The sequence below is a fragment of the Falco rusticolus genome, chromosome 2 (genome assembly GCF_015220075.1).
Source record: "Falco rusticolus isolate bFalRus1 chromosome 2, bFalRus1.pri, whole genome shotgun sequence".
In the NCBI taxonomy this organism is placed as follows: domain Eukaryota; kingdom Metazoa; phylum Chordata; class Aves; order Falconiformes; family Falconidae; genus Falco; species Falco rusticolus.
The window spans coordinates 37,292,134-37,314,018 of NC_051188.1; the positions used below are offsets into that span (position 1 = coordinate 37,292,134).

The 21,885-nt window shown below is 36.2% G+C and overlaps 1 protein-coding gene across 4 annotated transcripts in view; it reads right to left on the minus strand.

Annotated features, from left to right (window-relative positions):
• Window positions 1-21,885, minus strand: part of DIAPH3 (diaphanous related formin 3) — a 245,621-nt gene that overhangs the window by 64,248 nt on the left and 159,488 nt on the right. For all 4 annotated transcript variants that reach the window (XM_037376822.1, XM_037376821.1, XM_037376820.1 and 1 more), the window contains 2 exons: window positions 17,346-17,510; window positions 12,055-12,190 (listed from right to left, as the gene is read on the minus strand). In XM_037376822.1, the coding sequence (XP_037232719.1) occupies window positions 12,055-12,190; window positions 17,346-17,510 (301 nt within the window). The remainder of the gene's footprint in view (window positions 1-12,054; window positions 12,191-17,345; window positions 17,511-21,885) is intronic.

Genomic DNA, 21,885 nt, shown 5'->3' on the forward strand with positions numbered 1-21,885 from the left:
TGAGACTGTTTCCTCTTACCTTTTCACTAGTTATCTGGGAGAAGAGACCTACATCCACCTCACTACAACCTCCTTTCAGGTAGCTGTAAATAATGATAAGGCACCCCCAGGCTTCCTTTTTGCCAGGCTAAACAACCCCAGTTCCCTCAGCTGCTCCTCATCAGACTGGTGCTCCAGACCCTTCACCAGCTCCGTTGCCCTTCTCTGGACACACTCCAGCACCTCAATGTCTTTCTTGCAGTGAGGGGCCCAAAACTGAACACAGTGTTCGAGGTGAGGCCTCAGCAGTGCCGAGTCCAGGGGGACAATCACTTCCCTAGTCCTGCTGGCCACACTCTCTCTGATACAAGTCAGGGTGCTATGGGCCTTCTTGGCCACCTGGGCACATTGCTGGCTCATGTTCAGCCAACTCTCAATCAGCACCCCCAGGTCCTTTTCCACTGGACAGCTTTCCAGCCACTCTGCCCCAAGCCTGTAGGGTTGGGGTTGTTGTGACCCAAGTGCAGGACCCAGCACTTGACCTTGTTGAACCTTATACCACTGGCCTTGGCCCATTGATCCTGTCCAGATGCCTCTGTAGGGCATTCCTGTGCTCCAGCAGATCAACACTCCCACCCAGCTTGGTGTTTGCAAAGTTACTGAAGGTGCACTTGATCCGCTCATCCAATTCTACACTCTGTACTACCAGACTAGTTAACAACCTCACACAAAAGAGCTATATGCAAAAAGTATTAATGGAAAATTAACAAATATTTTGTAATTTTGCATAATATTTAAGTACATGTCTCTACAACACATGCAAGACATAGATTAAAGATGAAGACTGAAATACAGATATTTTTTCTCGATTTGCATTTGGTAAAACGTGCTGTGCTTTATTATACAAAGGTTTGCTCTCTTATGACTTATGGCCTACCACAAATAACAAGGCTTGGAATGTAACTTCCAAAAAAAAAAAAAAAAAAAAAAAAAATCACTCAGATTATATATTCAGTTTCCTGGGTTTGTTTTGGTTTGGTTTTTTTTTATGATGGTGCAGGTTTTTTGTTGGTCTCTTTTAGTTTTGTTTTTAAACTTTCCTTTCTCCATCTGATGTAATGCAATTCTCTAAAACACTGATGTCTGGAATGAAAACACTCAGTGAATAGTTTCAAACCAAAGTGATGCTTGAAGAAATTTTGAGGCCAAGCCATTAGTTACAGTAAGGTACATGAATGTTGGAGGAAAGTTTTAAGCATTTTGGGTAATAGTAATTCAAAAAAGACGGAATAATATTCACAATCCCCAAAATGATATGGTAAATGTTTATGGAAAAGACTTCATAAGCTTTGTTTTAGGAAGTAGGAATAACAGAAGAAAAATTTCAATCCTATTTCAGCATGTCATCTCTTTCCTTTTAAGCCTATCCAAGACTACTATGGATTTCACAGTTATTTCAAGAACTTAAGAGTTTTCAGTAGAAAAAAATCCTGAGGCACAATCTGCTATACTATAAAAAGACCCATCAAAAAAAAAAAAAAAAGATTTTAAATAATGGAATAGAAATACTGCAAATCCACAACTTTTTGTAGCATAGCTGTAACACATTTATGGGTTCTATCTGTTTTTTATACTTATCTGAAATATACTGTAGTCACAAACTGGATTATAGGTTAGTGCTTCCAAGTTAACAGAACAATAAGTGGAGTATATAGAAACTTGAACTAAAAAATTCCTCTAGTAGTTTTCCTGTATGCATGGATGTACTGAAAAAAGTTAACCACTGCAAATAAAAACATACATAGTTAATAACCTATGTACCCCACCTGGAGTACTGTGTTCAGCTCCGGAGCCCCCAGCATAAGGAGGACATGGACCTGTTGGAGTGCGTCCAGAGAAGGGCCATGAAGATGGTGAGAGGGCTGGAACACCTCTTGTGTCAAGTCAGGCTGAGAGAGTTGGGGTTGTTCAGTCTGGAGAAAAGAAGGCTCCAGAAAGACCTTATAGCAGCCTGCCAGTACCTAAAGGGAGTCTACCAGAAAGCTGGAGAGGGATTTTTTTTACAAGGTCATGCAGTGACAGGACAAGGGGGAATGGCTTTAAATGGAAAGAGGGTAAATTTAGATTAGATATAAAGAAGAAATTCTTTACTGTGAGGGTGGTGAGACACTGAAGCAGGTTGCCCAGAGAAGCGGTGGATGCCCCATCCCTGGAAGTATTCAAGGCTGGGATGGATGGGGTTTTGAGCAGCCTGGTCTAGTGGAAGGTGTCCCTGTCCATGGCAGGGGGGTTGGAACTAGATGATCTTTAAGGTCCCTTCCAACCCAAACAATTCTGTGATTTGAAGATACACAAAGCATGTAGAAAGCCTGTTTTTCAAACTCCTACACCTTCAGCTCGGTTCCAAACGCTGTTTTTTTGATGCCTACGACAACAGCTGACTGTGACACCTTCTATGAAGTTACATAGCTAACTATTAATACCCATACTATCTATAATATTGTCCAAGTTTGTATGATGGAAAGTTTAAGAAATGGAAGTGTACCATGCAGAATTTTAGAAATCTTTTAAACTGCCCTGGGAGAACTGCATACAACATTGCTACAGTGATAGCGTAAGAGTTGAAAATATTGTTCAATATTAACACTTCCTATGGGACCTTTAAATTGGCTTCCACAAGCTGCTGCAGACTGCTGCCACCAATCCCAGCTGGCTTCCTAATTAGTCAAGTATATCAATCTTTTGACATCCTAGAACTAGTAACTCCAGTTGGCTTGCAGATAGCTACATAACCCACAAAAAGTCCTTTGAGAAACATACCCTTCCATGATTTAAACGATCTCTTTTCCTTTAATTGCAGAAGAGGAGATTTAAATACTTTTTAATATCATACCTATTTAAAACTCATACAAGTATCTTAAATACCAACTAAAGCAGAAGTAAACTTGACAAAATAACTGGCAAGTTTTGCCCTTGACATTTCAGTGCCAAGTCAGATATAAACTACCTAATTTCATAATTGCGTCTTTAGAAATGCTAAGACTATTAAAGACCCTTCTCATTTAGTGTCCTGAGTATCATAAGCTTTATAGTGCAACTTTAATACGTCTTAGAATGATAGCAACAGATACTGCAGTTGGTAATGACTCCTTCATTTTATGTACTTAAGGAAGAAATGATATGTATCATAATTTCAGGAGCAGTAGTCCACTGACATTACAGAATCACAAACATAATTAGCAATATGGTTTTAAAATAAGAGTGGTGCAACAAGATTACTTTGGATGAAAAATATTTTGACAGTTCCCCTGCATCTGTCCAATATAAAGTAAAACATTACACTCAACACTGGGACTCCAGAAGTTCACTTTACCAGGAGAAAAACATGTAATAAGATGTCTCTTTCCTCTTTCAAGGAATCAAAGCTTTATTCAGCTACTTCTTTAAAAAAAAAAACCACACTTTTTTTTTTTTTTTTGGTGGTGGTGGTGGTGTGGGTTTTTTAAAATGAAGGTAATACTAAGGCGCTTCAGAAAAACCAGACCAAGAGTTCTTTACCATGATTTGTGTTGATGTCGCCTACTCAGTCGGTACACTTAAGGGATTTATCTACAGGGACTTTGACTGTCATTTTCCACTAGGTTCTATTTACTTACACACAGCTTTCTGTTATACCATAAGTACTGGAAAGGGTCTGCTCCTAAAGGCAACCTCTGAATACTAAGCCTCATCTGCAATTAAAATTACACAGTGAAGACAAACGTATATATTGAAAACAGATCTTAATATTTCATAGCTGTAACAGGAAGAAAAGGGTGCAAAAATTCAAGCGCTACTCATCATGTTATCTGAACTAGCAAAGACTTTAATTATCTTTATATCACCTTCAAAGTAATTCCATGGTGGCACTCAATTTTTTATACAATTTAAAACCAAACTAAAACCAAACTTGGAGTGCTGAAGCTATTGGATTTGTTTTCCTTGTGTAAAGAATTAAGTCCTGATATCACAATTCAGTAATTACCAGAACAAATACTTTTTTATTCTTGTTTGACTAAAAGAAACTCAAACTGATAGCCATGTATTCCAATAACAGTGCACGGGCTAGCTGTGACTTGTAACATAACATAGGGGTTCCTCTGACTCTGCAAGTCTGCAAGTTCTGCAAGAACCTTGCTAGATTACAGGGAGGAAAAAAAAATATTTCCAATGTACAAACGCAAAGCAGAAATAGCTGCCAAGCCTGGAAGCTATTGGATGGACTGGCTGAAAGGACAGTTCCTTTTAGATTTAAAAAGTTTTAAATCCAAATTCAGCCAGAAATGTCAATATTCACTTGTCTTTCCTCAGCAGTGACTTCAGGTGAAAAATATACCAGGCCTTCACAAAAGCGAAACACAAGTACATGAGTCCTGTGAGGTATATAAACAGTCTAGTCCAGAAGAAGAGTTATATTTCTTACTGATGCCCAGCACAAAGTAAGCCTTTGCTAGTGCTTCAGAGCCCTAGTCAAGTGTACTATAAAAAGGTATGATTTCCCCTAATGACTGATGCACCTATTCCATAAATCTGGCTGAGGAGAGTGGGTTTCATTTCACCTTTTTTGTTCTTGCTGAAATTGTTCAATCATTGAGTTGTCATAAAGTGCTTTTATGGTACAGAAGAAGATAAGACTTTGTCACTGAGCATATGAATGGAAGTGTTACCTCAAGTTTCAAAGAGCTCAACACAAATAAAATGCAAACTAAGCACCCATCCTTCATGAACTCTGAAAGACAGCTGTCCCTTTCAAACCAATTTTTGAAATTAAGAGGTTGGTAACTACACCAATTTAAATTCCATAGGACAACTCATACCATAAACCCCAAAAGGTAAACTGTGGTTTTAGAGGTGGTTCTGCACTGGAGACAAAAATAATTCAGTGATGTAAGGTGCCTATTTCTGCATCTCACCTGCATCACAATTACCCACTGAAGTAATGGGACTGAAAGTGAAATCATCTTAATATTGAACTTTGTAATAAAATCGTATAAAATTCTGATGTTCATCACAAGTCTATAAATCCCATTCTTTCTGTGATGACAGAAGAAAGACACTGAACTTACTCTCCACAGAGATTATCCAGGATCATTTACATTGATTCCAGATCCAGTAAAGGGTTTAATAGAGCAAGCTTTTCTGAGGCAAACTCCTAAAATGTTTTCCTGAGGTAAACTGGACTTACAGAAGAATAAACAGGATGTGAAGCCTTTGAAGTGGTGTACCCCAGGACTTAATACTGGGGCCAATATTTATAACATCTTCCTTCGTAACCTGGACAATGGGACAGAGTGCACTGTAAGAGAGATTGCATATGGTGCAATATTCATAGTAAGGGTTGCCACACCACACTGTTGTGCTGCCATTCAGAAGAACCTCGAGAAGTCAGAAAAATGGGCAGATGGGAATCTTAATGAAATTCATCAAAAGACCTGCATGTGGCAAGGTGTAACCCCATACACCAGCACAGGTGAAGGCCAAATGGGTGGAATGTAGCTTTAAGGAGAAAAAAAAAAAAGTTTAAAAACTGGGAATTCTGGTAGGCAACATATTGACCATGAGTCAGAATGGTGCCTTTATGGCAACAACCACCAAAGAAAAGCATAGCCAGCAGGTCAAGAGTGCTCATACTTTCCCTCTATTCAGTGCTGGTGAGACAAGTCTGCAGTGCTGGGTCTAGGTTTGGGCTCTCTGGTACAAGGGAGACACAAACAAGGTCAAGCAAGGTCAGTCAAGGGCCATGAAGATGATCAAGGGACTGGAGCATCTCTGTCATGAGAACATCCTGTGACAGCTGGGACTATTTAGCCAAAAGAAGGGAGGGTTCAGGGGATCTTATCAATATATATATAAATATCTGGTGGCGGACTGGGTGGGGTGTAAAGATGACTGAGCCAAACTCATCTCAGAGGTGCCCAGAGACAGGGTAAGAGGCAAAGAATACAAATTTAATTACAGGAAACTGCATTCAAACATAAGATTTTTTTTTCCCCTGTTGAGAGATATCAAACACTAGAACAGGTTGTCCATCTAGAATGAAAACTCTAAACATGGCTACAACAAAAAAGAGGTCACCATTCCACTAAGCCCCCAGAAACAGTAACTAACAGTGTGAAAATGAAAATTTTTTCTGTGTACACATCTACTTTCTCACCAACTCAACAACACAGGATATTCTAATATTGCATTATATATTGTATTATCTGATAATACTTTTAAACAGCCAATTTACAGACACAATCTTCCTATAGTCCTTTTTTTATTCACTAGGTACACTCTGTCTTTTTAATAGAAAAAATAAAACTGCTAAATTAAGCAGAATGCTAAGCTTTAGTGGCTCACATTTAATCACTCATGACTAAAACTGACCACCCTTATCCACAGTTATCTAAGATTAATATTTGATAAAACAACTTAATAGGACAATCAGCTACATATAAAGAAGTCAGTCAACACGTTTTTCTGTTTTCTTTACACATCACAGCTCCAGCTCCAACAACACTTGACAAGAATGCAACCAATCCAACCAATTTGTTTTTTTAGACTAGACAAAAATTAGTATTTTCATTAGTGTTGTTTCACAGAGGGGGTAAAAAAAAAATATCTATTATTGAGATGTATCAATTACAATTTGATTTGGAAAGCAGTTAGAACCACTCTAGTAGCATTCCTAAATGAACAAAGCTTCTTAAAAGAATATATGTAGCTGAATATAATGTATGTGTGTGTATTAACATCTTGTCTTTTTGTTACTGGGTGCCTCTGAAGGAGTTTATTAAGCACAGGGAAAGACATTACTATTTCCATTCAAATTTATAAACAAATGATAAATCTGAAAATACATACAATGATCACTTGTACTGACAGTTGTGGTACAGAGATGAGGGGCTGAAGGAAATTTAAAAATTATCTAATTTCTCACTCATGGAGTGAGAAAGTTCTGGCTGGCCTATATGACTGAGCTTAGTAAAAGGGCATCTTCTGGACAGCTTTGGGTGGGCAAGCTCCTTTTCGTCTGGGTGGCTATAAAGATACCACAACACCCAGGAGGATCAGATCAATGGTCCACCTAACTCTGCATCTTTCACACACTACCAGCCAACAGCAAACATCTATAAAAAGGACAGGATAAATATGTAATGACATTTCTAGCATAGTCTCTTGGTCTCCAGTAGTTTGTAATTCATAGACTTTGTATTTGCATTTAATAGCTTTCAACGGATAGAAGCTGCCAGAGAAATCAAGCAATTTCTGTCAGCAAGCTTCAGAGCAAGAACATTTTGGTATGCAGTAACAAGACTGTATGTCTGTACAACCACTGAGGTACTGCCGAGTGAAGATAAGCGTTACAGGAACAGCATAGAAATAGAAGCAGCAGCAGAATCATTTTGAAGGAAGACTCAGAGACATGACCTTCTCTTCTGCTAGTTTTCCAACAATGACAGAGAAGGTTCCTGGCTCTTTTACAACCTTGGACTAAGGAAAGTAAAAATAAAGCATACCCTCCTCCAATGTTTTGGTAAGGATATTTATTCCTCCCCTCCTCTGCAACTTGAGAGAAGAAACTTCTGATGATTCATTAAAAACACAAAGAACAAAAACATTTACACATAGCAGGACTGAGAGTTTAAAGAGGACTCTGATGTCTACCTCCTTATGGAGGAGATGTGGGTTAGTATTTGGAGTAGGAAATGCTTACTCAAACCAAAACCTACTATTTGCATAAATATGAGAGCTCTTAATCCCAAAGACTGCTCCAGAGATTGTAATTTTTTTTCATGGTAATGCCATTTTAAGTTTGCAGCATTCTTTTCACATTTGTTTAGAAATTTTACTGCCACAACATAAATGACAAGTCTTATGAGAATATTTATCTACAGACATTACTTTAATGATCCTTAATTTTCGCAACAGTTCTGTTTGTTTTGACTATTTCTCTCTCTCCCAAGTACAGCTGCTATTTATTTTTTCTGGGACTTTGTATAAACCTCACTTTCACAAAGGCCTTTCAGCTGCTATCTCCAAAGGTTCCACTTCTAAGCAAAATTTTCAGAAAGAAAAATAATTGTTTCTTCTAAGCATCTTGTTCTTTTGGAGCTACTACTTAGTACAAACAAAAAGCAGCTGCTGCATTCTGAGCCCATGGGTTGCCAACAAGTGCATGAACTACACCTCCATGCTTCAGAAGATTTAGCACCTTTGAGATCTTGTTAGAACATGACTTGTGAGTACTAGTTGTTGGGCTTTAAAGAATAAAGATTCAGATCAGTTCTACTTTTTTTTTTTTGCACAAAAACCATTCACCTCTCAAAATCCTACAGTGTGAGATGAGACTTGACAAGGTTTTGCTGTATCTCATCTTTTGCTGTGACTTCTGCAGATCTATCACACATTGTTTCTCAGGACAGTTGTTTTTTTTTTATTTAAACATACCTGTATTTTATCATTCTCTGTATCATTTTCAAGTGCAAATGTGACAGCTATTCACATTTGAATTCACCTATTCACCTATTGAAGGAACATCTGTTCTCAGTAGTTTACTCAGATTTACACTTTATTGTCAAAACAATACACTTGCAGATGAGTACTTAGTGACATACCAGGTGACATCTCCCATCCAATGGACTTGTGGTCAATGTCTGTCACAACCCATTCCTCATATATAGAATTTTTAATTTATTTTTTTTTAACTGGCATAAAGTGAGACCTGCTCTCCAAGCTTGTCATGGTCTTACCATCAACTATGCACAAAGTATTAACATGAATAAGTACGAGTAGGCAACTCTATAATGTCCCACAATTATTTCTGCTCATTTTTATTTACTATAAGAGGAAGTTACGCTCCTCACAGTTACAGAACAGATTTATTCCCTACTGGCCACATAATAGAAGTGATACTTAAGAATAAATCTAAATAACAAGAAGTGACCTCAGGAACCCTCTTGGTGAAGAGGATCCAATTTGAGGATAAGTGGAGGCAGCCATGGGATAACTGGAAAGTTATCAGCACCAAGGAGGAACCGAGTTGAATGGCGCACTTGAAATTCCAAAAGGGAAAACTTACACAGCTCCAAAAGGAGCTCTTACACAAAATAGTTATTGGATATTAATGTTATACCTGCAGGATTTCTTCATACATAGCACTATCAGATCTTTTTGTTTCCTTCACGGTAAAATGAGTTGCACAAAACATATACCTAAGTGCCCAAAATCTAGCAATAAACCTACTATTTTCTAAAACTTGTGTTTTTCAGGAAAGTATCCCAGCAGACATTTTAAAACAACAAATTACCAACATATGTTAGAAACTACTGATGTCATCTAAGTTGTAATGGAACATGAGCAGATTTTTATGATCTGTGACATTTGCAGTCCTTCATTCCCCTCAGAGGAAAGGAATACTACTAAGAAGTATTGATTCTCCTCTCCCAGTGAGAGGAAATTAATAAAATGGAGGCCTTACGAACTTGAGCTAGGCAGGGAAAACAGGGTCTTTGAGGGTACTACTAATATAAGTATGTTTGGGGATTTTTTTAATTTATTTCAAAGGCATTTTATCTGTTAGAATCTATATTACCTAATTATGCTTGCTATTTTCATTGCTTAAACTGTCAGTGCTAGGATGCATGGTGTCCTTTTGTTTTGCAGAACACTACAGAACTAATGAAAATATTCATATTGCACAACTTAGCAGACAGTAATAAAACAATAAATGTTTGAAGAACCACAGCCTAAAACACTCTTAACAAGTTTGTGAGTTATGAATGTTTTTTCCAAAACCAGATAAACAATATAAAACCCTGCAAAAATAAATGCTGCAAAATTGACTGCAAATAAGGTCATAACTATCTAAATGATCTGAAACATGGATTTTAAAAGTTAGTTGTGATAAAACTGAAACTGAGTAACACTGAAAACAAACTAATATTCTAGATTGTAAATCAGATGTTTAAGACATTTTGGCATTGCTTCACTGCTTTTGGGTAAGGGCAGCCTTTGTAAATAACCACTGATTACAGTGGCTTGTTACTTAAACAGTATTCAAAGTAAGATACAATGAAGATGCCACAATGATGGAGTTCTCAATTACATTACAATAAATTTAGCTGGTGTTATCACAGTGAACATAATTCTTTACACTGTGATAGATCAAACTAATTGATTGATAATTATTTTGTCAATTGAAAATAACTGACAGCCTTTCAATGAACTAGACAAAGCTAGGGAAAAAAGGAAAAAATAATTTTTGAATGCTTATGTTACTCTTCCATCAGATTCAGAGCCACATTATGCCTCTTCAAGTAGTAAATACAGTTTTGAGAAGTCTGCCAAAATAAAATAAAAAAACAAACAACCCCCACTTTTCATATAGTTGTTGCTGTCCTTCCTGACAAAACAAATCCACCAAAGGTGCTTTCCACTTCCAGAATTTGGGTTTTCTAATAGACTTTTAAAATGATGTCGCAAACAAGCACAAGAAACCTTATAAGGAGGCTCCCCATAACGAAAAATAACTCATCAGTGGCCAATTTAGTGAATACCAGACACTCCAGATATTTATAGCTTCAGGTGATCCTAACACCATTTTTTCCCATCTGCTGTTGTTTAGATCAGTAATTCCAGACTGAACCTTAAGTGGCTGCTAACAAGAGCAAGAAATGTCCTTCCATACACTTACACCATGTAATAAAAACCTAAGCTACTAAGGGACAAAGCAGCTATTTACTCAATCACCTAGCTGATCACAGTTCCCCACTATATGAACTGAAGCAGTAGGTTAAACTATCATACCAGAAGCCTACATACACATGTGGGTATATGACTTAGAAGCCCTTAACCTGTATTCTGGAATGCCTGAACATGATCATAAAGAATAGGACTTGAGAGGAGCTTTAATTTTCCCTGAAAGACTACCAGTTGTCCATCCAAAGCACTATTGGTCGTACATACAACATGCCTGAGAGAAGAACATCTAATCCCTTTTGAAACACTTCCAACCATGCATGAATACAGGTACCAGTTTTACCCTTTCCTAGTCTTCTGCAGCCTTCTCTGTCTTTCATGAGCTTTATAAAGATTGTCATTAGTAGTTTTCTGATTGGATCTTGAATTTATTTCTGAAGAATTAGAAATTCTGTGTTCAGAGGGAAGCTGCCTGGTTTCTTAAGAGTGGTGCTTTAGTCTCACACCTCAACACATGGATGCTCTTATGAAAATAAAACAAAGACTTTTGGTCTGAAGAACCTCTGAAACTAAACAACCTATACTGGCTATTAGTGAAATGTGGAAGAGACAGATGATCATTAATGCCAAAGGTGCCCATCAGTGTTTGAGTGGGGACCTGTTTAACAAGATCTGCTCAGAAAAAATAAATAAATGAGAGTAGCTCACAATAATTTATACAGTAAGTCACATATCATTTGGAAGGATTCCAGAATCTCAGTCTGGGATAAAATGTAGAAGTATAGAGGATCATCAGACATCTTTTTTAGTTACAGAGAACTCAGCATGTTTGCTGTCTCTTTTGGTACAAAAGACAACACAGCATAAATGAGTAACTTTAAAATGCATGGCTGAGGTTTCTTTTAAGGTGTTTCAATTGAAATAATAACTGATGTACTCAAACAAAAATCCAGAGTACTTCAGGAAGGGCTTAATCTCACAGAAAAGCAAAAATGAATACGTAACCTTAGTTAAAAGAAAGAAAATGGCTTTGTGATTTGGAAAAATCTCTGTTCTCAGGTAAGGTAAGGGGGTTTGAGCATAACTGAACTTATACTTGGTCATATAAGTTTTAATATATTCTAATGGAAAAATACAAAGCAGCATTACAAGTTCTAAAATAGCTTGCAGAAAACAGGTAATTAGAGAAGCTTATTAACAAAACAAAATTTAAGAACCTCTTTTCTGTAAACTTTAATTAGTGAAAACCATTCATTTATTCTGCCTTTTCTCATAGAACATTCAGATAATGAAAAAATAGCAGCACTCTTTCCAGTAAAAACCTAAGTAAAATGTGTCTTCTACATTACTTACCTGTTTTCATTTCTAACAAGCGCTTTTTCTTTTGTTGCCTCTCTTGTTTTTCTTTTTCTGCTTTCTCCTTAGCTATTTTAGCACGCCTCTGTTTTTCTTCTGCTTCCCTTCTTCTCATATTCTCCTTTACTGCTTGCTATGAAAAAAGTAATAGTTCCATTAAAACTGAAGTCTTAGCAAAAACAAAGCTGAACCTTAAAAACAAAGAAAAAAGCTTTAAAATCACATCTCCTAACTAACCTTAATTTACCAAGCTACACAAATATTTTACATTTCATATTTAGTATTTTTTCTTCAGAAGAGTAAGCAAATTCAGAGTTAATACATTAAAAGCATACTAATTGCCCCCAAATGGGGATTACAAATTCAGCAAAAAATACGCATATTAACGTAGGAAGAACTCAAATTATCTAAACCACCTGGTGGGTTGTTTTGGGTTTTTTTTTTCAAAATTATAATTATATTATTATTATTTTTATTTCTAGAAGACTTTCAGCATTTATTCTTTCTTATCCTGCCACCGCACCAAGCAAAACAATGCTCGGGTGACTTCACTGTGAAGTTTTCTTATTCTTATCTACATATGCACTAATTCACTGTGTTTATAAATTCTTGTCTTCTGGTTAATACCTGTACAACATATTTATAATTCAAAACAAACTATACACTCCAAAGCTTCCAATGAAGCCAAAATATAACTATGAGTTTCAGAGTTTTTAAATCATTATTTTGCATATTCAGACATTACGCAAAAAACCTGTTACATTCCATTATTTTTTTTTTAACTAAGCTATTTTAGGATTACCTTTTTATTATTTTAGTGTTAGCTATGTACACTGATAAATTCTCAGTGCTCTAGTGCAGCTTGCATTAAATGTGAAGTGCCATGCACCTATTCTTCACCACAGGAAGTTTCTCTTTTCAGAATGCACTTAGAAACAAAATCCCATCTTTCACATTAGTTCAAAGTGTCCCCTCCTACAAAATGGCTAACATCATCTTCACAAGCCTGAGGCAGAGGCTGCATGTTTGCACAGATAATTAATGTCTCATGTTGCTTTTAGCAGGAAAATGTCTAGCCTGCATTCAGAAAAAAAACCCCCAACATATGTAAAAATGGACTGAAGAGTGCTATAAAGCACAGACTAATGTGGATTACAGCAATATTTGCACGGGCACTGCCTGTAGCGTCACTGCAATAGATACTGACCAAAGGAAAAGGTGAGGTGGGGTGGGTGTGGAAATCACATGAATCTTGTGAGAAAATACCTGTCTTTGATAACTGAAGAATAAACTTTCAATAATGAAAAAAGATAACAGAGTGGATTTTTTAAACAAAGCAAAACTATAATTGCACAGTGTCTTCCACGGTTATCTCTGTCAATTTGCTTGATACAGGGGGAAGAGAGCGGAAGCCTACTACAAAATGCTAAAATTCTGGATTGAATTAATTTTAACAAATTATTTGCTGATTTTCATACTGGGCATTCTGTAAAACAAACTGCTGGACAAAACTGAAATGGGACTTGAGCACAAGTACAATTTCGGCACAAATTACACTTTCTTAACAGAGTGACCAAGGAAATTTCTACTTTGCGTGTAATTTTCCCCAAAAAATAATACCAGTAGAACTCAGCCTCAGATTGCAGTCATCCAATTGTAGGCTTCTATTCCTTTCTAATCACACTGATCAACTGGGCTTGATTTAGTAGCTCACACCTTCATATTCAGTGCAGAGTGGATGCTCTGGAGTATCACACCTTGCCTCCAGCCTTTCTCTAGCAGTATGCAGGTCTACCGTAAGTTCTGTGTCATAACTTAAAATTTCAGGCTGATAATGTCTTGGATACTGTTCCAGACACCTCTCTAGGATACCAGGCACTCCTGTTGTTGTGTCCTTTGAGACATCAGGTAGACAACTCACCAAATTCCACTGACTCTATTAAGTATGCATCTCCCTTGACTAGAACACAAGATTAGACACCCAAGCTCACATACAGATGACAATATTTAGAGGTCTATACCCTAGAGCCGAACAGAATAGAAAACATAGGTGTCTAAAGTTCTGCAAGAATTCTCACAGACTTGACTGAGACAAACACATACTTGTCTCTCACATTGTTTGCATTTCAGTGATTAAATGTCTTCACACTTCCTTGCTCAAAAGGCCTAAAAAGTTCAACATGGTCCGACCACATCTGCTACATATGAGCAGCATTATGTTCACCATATGGTACAGTGTACAAAGTTAACTTCCAGAATTACCAGAATAGAAACTTTTTGCATACCATGTCAAGGCCTAGAATTTCTGAGATGGAGGCATTCTTAGGTTCTCTCTTGTGCTTTCCAGGATCATTTCTGATTTTTATTTAAGTATATGCTGAACATAAAAGAAAAATACTCTAGAGTCAAGGGAACAAACTTTTACTTGGTTGCTCTTCTTCTGGTTCTTTAAGTCATGTTTCCGCTGCAGAGCAACCTGGGGCTGATGGGAGCAAGGCGTTTCTATAGCCCTGTGATTAGCGTACTCTCCTGGACACAGAAATTGTTGACTCAAGGCCTCTTCATTCCCTCTCCACAACTGTGGGAAAACTCTAACCATTAGCCAAACACCAGAAGAGGAAATACTACAATTTCTTCATCCTATGTCAGTAGGCACCTCAAAAATCTTCTCAACAGTCTCAAAACTGAGCAGCTACTTAACATATTGTTTAGCGTCATTGAATGATAAGGGGTTTCATGCCTGAACTACACAACTTTTGCATATAGCCTTCAAACTGTGCTCTGCAAAACAGAATTACTAATTTTCCTCAAGGTTTCTTCTATCATGCTCATCAATAATATCTAACGGTTTCAAAGCATTAATTAATCTATCTTTATAACATCGCTGTGAAGCAGGGGTTATTATCAGTGCTAATTTTTCACACACACAAAAAAAAAAAATGGTGAAATTAAGGTAAAGCACAACCACTTCTTTGAGTCTCCAATTCAAAATGAACATAAGAATTGAGGGATGGGAGTTGTGGTTTAGATATCAGAAATTAATGTAATACAACTATTTCATAAAATTTAGCAATTTTGAAATTAGACTCCTGAGTTTCATATTAGGTACTGGTCAAGTTAGGAAAACATAATCAATGTCCATGTTGAAAAATCTGGCATACGTAACTTGCCAAGCAGTATTATTCTGACTGAAGACTGTGCCTTCTAAGTTTTTAACTGTTAAATTCTAAAATAGCAGAGGCTTAGTAATCTTTACATGTTCCAGTATGTTTGCTAAATATGAGTTCTATTTTAAGTCCTTTCCTCAAAATAGATGGACATAGGAATTTCAAACCCTTCCTCAATATTTACAAAAGAAGTATTTTGCCCTTTTACACCCTCAGACATGTCTGAAATCATTAAAAAAACCCAGCCAACCAAGCAAAACCAAACAAGACTGGGAAACATTCAAGCAACTTAAATAAGTGTTTTGTAATGAGGCTGCAATAAGGAGTAGATAGTAAAATTACAAACTGAATCATTCTACAGATCAATAGGCATGAGTTGGATCACTGCTTCAGATTTTGCCACAAAACTGATGCTCAGATAACATTCCTGCAGAAGCATAGCCAGTACATTAAGCTATGCAATCATAGGTAGCCAGACGTGACGTGAGTCACCTTTCCAAATTAGCCAAACAAATAAATTCATACGCAGTTAGGGATCTGCCTTTTTATTCTTCCATTTCTTCATTGAAAAAGAGTTGCTTACTAGCCTAGTGTTGAGAATCCAAAAGAAAAAACTATTTTTGCTAAGAAAGCTTAAAAAAGCAACCAAAACCCACGACAACCTCCACACAAAATCAAACACCTCTCTCTGCCTAGTTACAAGTCACCAAGACAGAACCCCCTACTAATCCTAAATAAGAGCTCTATAAAAGTATTTTGAACTTATATAGCCATCAGCTTTCCTGAAGTTCTTCAGTTATTTTAAACTGAGGGATGCACAAGTTTTTAGTATGTATTATGAAGTATATCATGAAGTTAATCATTCTTTTTCCAGAAGAACTACACTGACAATGGTAAAAGAACCTGCAATATTTTGGAGAACATCTGATTATCTTGAAATTTGCGAAGAAGACTGTTTATAGTCATATATAATCAACTCCAAATATATAAAGAAACACCCTGGTGAGACATCTCTACCTTCCCTTTCAGAAAATTCTTTTGTTAAAGATTCTTAAATCACATTTTGGTAAAATCAAACAAGACAACAAAAAAAACTCATTACTGAAACTTGTAAGCATAATGAAAATGGACTCTAAAAATAACTTAAAGAAAAATAAAACTAGCTTTCCAAAATAGTTCAAGCTTTTATGATGAGCTAGTATGTGCAAACATTTGTATACATAATGCAGATGCTGCCCTGTGACACAAGGACAGGGCTAACCTCCACACCTGTATCACAGATGACTCTAAGGCAAAGCTCTGCTAACTAACAGTGAGTCTGAATTATGGTTACAACTATGTTCTGAGCCCTATACTAAAGGAGCTACACAACAATAACCTGGATCAACCTAATGTCTGTTTCTCAAATATAATTCAAATACTTAAAATAATAATAAAATAATATTTCTTAGTCCCTCCCTCCAAAGAACATCCTTTTTAAAGGGAAAAGGAGAAAGTAATCATTTAAAATGCATAAAACCTAAAATCATAGACAATCTATAGTCACAAAAGTAAAGGTCCTTTGAAACTGACCAAGTTTAAGGAAAATATGCAATTTTTTTAAGCCAGGAAAAGGAGCTTTGAGTTTCCATAGCAGACACAAACCTCGACACTGATCAAGTGGTGCAGATAAATGACAAATTAAACAAAATAAAATATTGAGTCTGGATTTTGCATGGAATGAGCATGCCTTATAAACACAGAATAATAGTAAGAATATGTATTACGTATGTAAGTAACAAGCATCCTTTAAACAGAAAATGCAGCTATATTTAAAAAAGGTAGAGTTTTAGGTTTTCCCCCTTCAGATTATACATGCATTTAAAAGGTTCAGTTTTAAATCACATTCATTGTTATTAGGAATTTCCAATTCTTTCAGAAAGAAATAATCCACAAATAATAATTAAAAAGTCCATTACCCTTACGATATCCTAAGAATTTAGGATGTGTAAAGTAACATTTCTGATGCGAGTATCAGATACCATTTTAGGAGGAATAAAATTATTTTTAGTTTGTTCAATAACTGAAAGATTACAAAAATAATTCCTAACAAACATTAGGCATAAAATAAACAGATTGTACCATGAACATTGTCCTAAAGTTGTTTAAGTCAGTTAAAAACTCCTCCACCGAAACTTTCTTCAGATCAATGGCATAATATCCCATGACATTCTGATAGAGTTTTTCCATGTTCTCATGCATCCGTGAAAGTTTCTGAAAATCTTCTTTGGCATGAACTAGAAAGCTGTACACTGCTGTTAAGGCTGCAAGAATACTCAGTGAATCCAGTTAAACCCACAGTTTTTACTACACATTGATCTGTATTTCATACACACTTTTCATCTGCATCAAATGAAGTATCAAAAGAATTCCTTCCATGTCATATATGCTTCCTAGTATTTACTGTGTATATCAGATTTATGAATAAATCAGAGTGCTTTCATCAAATTTTCTCAACCACTTTAATTTTAAAGATTATTCCATTACCATATAATTTCGTATGAAATGAAATGGATGGGACTAATCTAACTTCAAGCACCTTTATAGTTTATTTAGTATCACTGTCTCCTTACTGAGGCTAAAGTTTTAGGTATATAAATTACAATTTACATGGAATTTAGGTACAGATACCAATAACTAGCTTGAATACTTTAAAATATCAAGAAATAGTATAGCTCCTATGAAATTAGAGTACAAATAGAAACACTGATAAACACGAGTATTAAAAGTAAAAACTATTAAATATTAAAAACTTCATCTTAACAGCTTTTGTTCAAAATGCTGTTGTAGCAATAGCAATGCATTCATTTCTGTTACTGGTGGCTGCACCTGGTATTTATGCTTTTTCTAAGGCTATCTGCAATGTCAATAGCAGTTAAGTAAATTAGAGGTGAAAACAATAGAACTAGAACAAGAGAGAGACAATTTATAAACAGCACCGTAATACTGCATAACATAAATCAAATACCCCCCCCCCCCCATGTTTATTCAAGACTTCTGATAATAGTTTGTCAAAGAAGCTCAAAGAAGCAATACTGTGTGTGGTCACTTTCTTATGTAGGACAACTTCATAAAATGCTTACTTTAATGGAATGGTAGCTAAACAAATATTTATGTTTCGTTATTCTCCTGCCGCAGGAAAGACTACAAAAGACAAGAAACAGCAATTTTGCCTTTACTCCCAATTGCCCACCCCAACTGCTGCAAAAGAGGATTTACTGTATCTGTATACTTTATATGACAGATACACGCTCCATGGTCACTTTATTTTATGAAGCACAGATTTTTTAAACAAGTGCATTAAAAACTTGACAAATAGAATTTTTGTCCACCATGCTGTTTCAAATATTTCAAATACACAATAACAATTTACTGCTGACTGACAGCTTTCACTCCAGGTTTTTTATGATGCACTCTTCTTTTAGTTTTGTTTAGAGGCTGAATGCCATTTGAATTTCACCATTACCTTCTGGGTTTGTTAAGGTTGCTTTTAAAATGCCAAGCAAGCAGTTAATTGTTTTCTTTTTGTGTTTTAGAATCCATGCCAGAAAGTCAAACAATAATGTTCTCAGACACATACAGGAAAGGAGAAATAATGTACTTTCACAACATTCAAATTAGTCACTATGATGGCTATTTACTTGGTCTGTAAGGGCACAACAGTCTCCACTATGACAGTCTTGTAGAAAAGCACTAACAAATCCCTAGATTTTGATGATTTTAAACGATACATCTTCTATCACCCCCCAGCCACTTGATTTCAGACCTTCTCTGACAAGGCTCCTTGTCCAGTATGAGTTTCTTCCCATGACTTCACATGATGAAGCAGCTTCAGACTGCCTGTGCTGACTGGCTAGCAACAGCTCAAAGGGAATTGATGTTGCTGGCCCACTTTTTCTTCCATATCTATTTGAATCTCTCTCCTTCACTTAGCTCCCAAGAGGCACAACAATCAGAGGAAACTACTCCTCAGAATTGAGTTCCTTTAAAATTATTAAGGATGTTAATAAGTTATTGGTGGGACACCAAGGAAAGTTGATGAGAGCTCAGTATGTAACAGTTGACCAAATATTAAATACTTAAAAAAAAGATTCTAAGAAACAAGACATGAAAACACAAAAGTTGGAACCATCAAAAGAAATGTCAGCAATTCAAAAATAACCCAAACAAACTGAAACAACTAACAACTGTAATAAAGGAAAACAGTAAAATTAATGCTGAGTGAAACTACAAGCAAGCATTTCTATATCCTGTTTATTTTCGATCCTACAATTTAGGATACTTATTATTTGTGATTCTTAAATCAGTAACAAAACTTAGGGAAAACAACACTGCTTTTTGCAGTTATGAGGCTGTTTATTTCCACAGAGTGGAAAGGTGAAGGAAAATTAGATAAATTTGTTTTGTTGTCACATAAATGCCATACATTCAGTAACTTTTATCAGTTTTCTAGGAAGAAAAAAACTTTAAAAAAAAAGTTAAAATTATCAATAAGATGTATACTTAATCCTGTAAATGAATGATATGCCACAGTATATCTTGAAAAGGAAACTTGCGAGGTAGGGAGGCGAGAGAGACAAAAATTCTGTGGTATTCTGCAAGACATAGTTAAAGTTACAGCTATCTTAAGAGTCCATACAAATTGCTTAGTTTACGCTGTTAAAACTGACTCCCCTTGAAAATAATCATGCACAATTTTAAACCCCAAATACAGCACTCTGAATAATGTTTTAGTATCCAGTATTTGAATGCCAGGCACGATGAATCCTGAGATTTTTATTTTCCATCTGGTGCATTATGGGATACCCTAAGCTCTTGGCATTCTGCTGAGACTGTGCTTCAATTTAGGTATTTTTAATAAGTCCAATTCCTTTTTTACTTAAACATGGCTTTTGTTAGCCAGCACCAGCTAAAGTGGAGACAACAGGGAATACTATGGAGTACAGCAATCCCAACTGTAATTACTATGAACAGGTTGATATATATGCATTATCAGCTACACAATTCATTGGCTTTGGATGAATGAAGACAGAAGTACAGCAGAGCTGCAACACAGGTGGAAAGAAAAGGAAATCATGAAGTTAGGTATTTGTTAACTTTTTCTGAGGCAGCTTCACTTCATGGACTGCCTGTTTGGACCCACAGGACTACAGATCATCATTCTGCTCATTAATGGAACAAGAAAGCAATGCAGGGCTGAGACGAATGTATCTGTGGCAAAATTTCTAACTGCTCTGTGTTTGGTTTTGCATATTCTTGGCAGCTCTTCTCATAGCGGGTTGCTTGTCTGAAGTTTATACCGATTTTAATATATTGTGGTATATAAAATACTAATATAGTGCAGAGTATCAAGCCAAGTAAAAGCAGCTGTTACCCTAGAACAGATCATGAACGATGTTAACCTGTACCAAACATTTCCTTAAAAGATCTCATATTCACTGCTTCTGATTTTTTAACAAACTAATCTGTGTATTAAGTGTAGACAACTGAAAAAGGAATATTCCTTTGTATAAGAACAAAAGATTAACACTGGGCATAGATGCAGCAAGTATTTTAGCAGAAACTTCGAAACTGAACTGAGACTGCCACTACACTAGCTAGCACAGTCTCCGTAAAATTTCGGGAAATTTTTTGAAGACTAGTACAAAAAGACTTTGAGGTCACTTCAAACCAGCATTTCAAATAATGATTTGCTAGTCAGGAGGTGTGAATGTTGCAGGGCTCTCTTAAGGATTTCTCACATCAAGTTCTTGGGGAAAATAGTTGCAATTGTCTGAAAAATACATGTCAGAGACATACTTTTATATACATAGAGCAAGGTTCACAGTAAAATTCCATATCTGAATATAATAGTTCATGAAACACACAGAAACGTTTAGATTTTTAAATTAGTACCTTCTGAAGATTATTTGTCAAATAATACCTTTTCCTTGATTCACCCACTCCTGCACATCTCTATATTATAATGCTAAAAAACCCTGACATGTACTTCTATTGTTCATCCAGTGTTTTGCTCATTCCAGCAAAACCAATGCTAGCTGGAACTGTATGCCTGAAGTTCAGATCAGTTACTAAAGACCTGTATAAAGGAATTAGAAACTTAAATTAAATTTACACTGTGCCAAAGCCCTATCTCATTACCTATCCACACAGCCAACACCTTGACGCACTCCCAAAGAGCAACATACAAACTTTTTTCACTTAACGAGCTAGGTCCTGTAATCTTCCGAAGTCCGTAGGATACAAGGACTTACAGACTTCAGCTTATTTATGTTGCACAGAAGGAAGCTCAAACTATGAGGCCACTTAAGTAACTGACAGTTTAGGAGGCAGCATGTAATATCTTCCTTACAATTGAAATGGGTTTCTTCTACCTCACTTGAATCAGGCTCTGACTTGGGTAAGTGCTGGCCCTTCCTTTTCTTTTTGTAATGTCAACGAATCAACTTAAAAACAAAGAGGAATAAAGAACTAATCAAAAAGTAAGGACTCTGTCCCGAGCCAAGAGATGGTCAACAACTCATTGTCTCTCAAATATTGGCTCCATAAGCTTTTGTAAAACTCACCATCAACACTACATTCAGTGGTAGGCTGAAACTTGTCAAGAGTTTCTCAGCTGCTA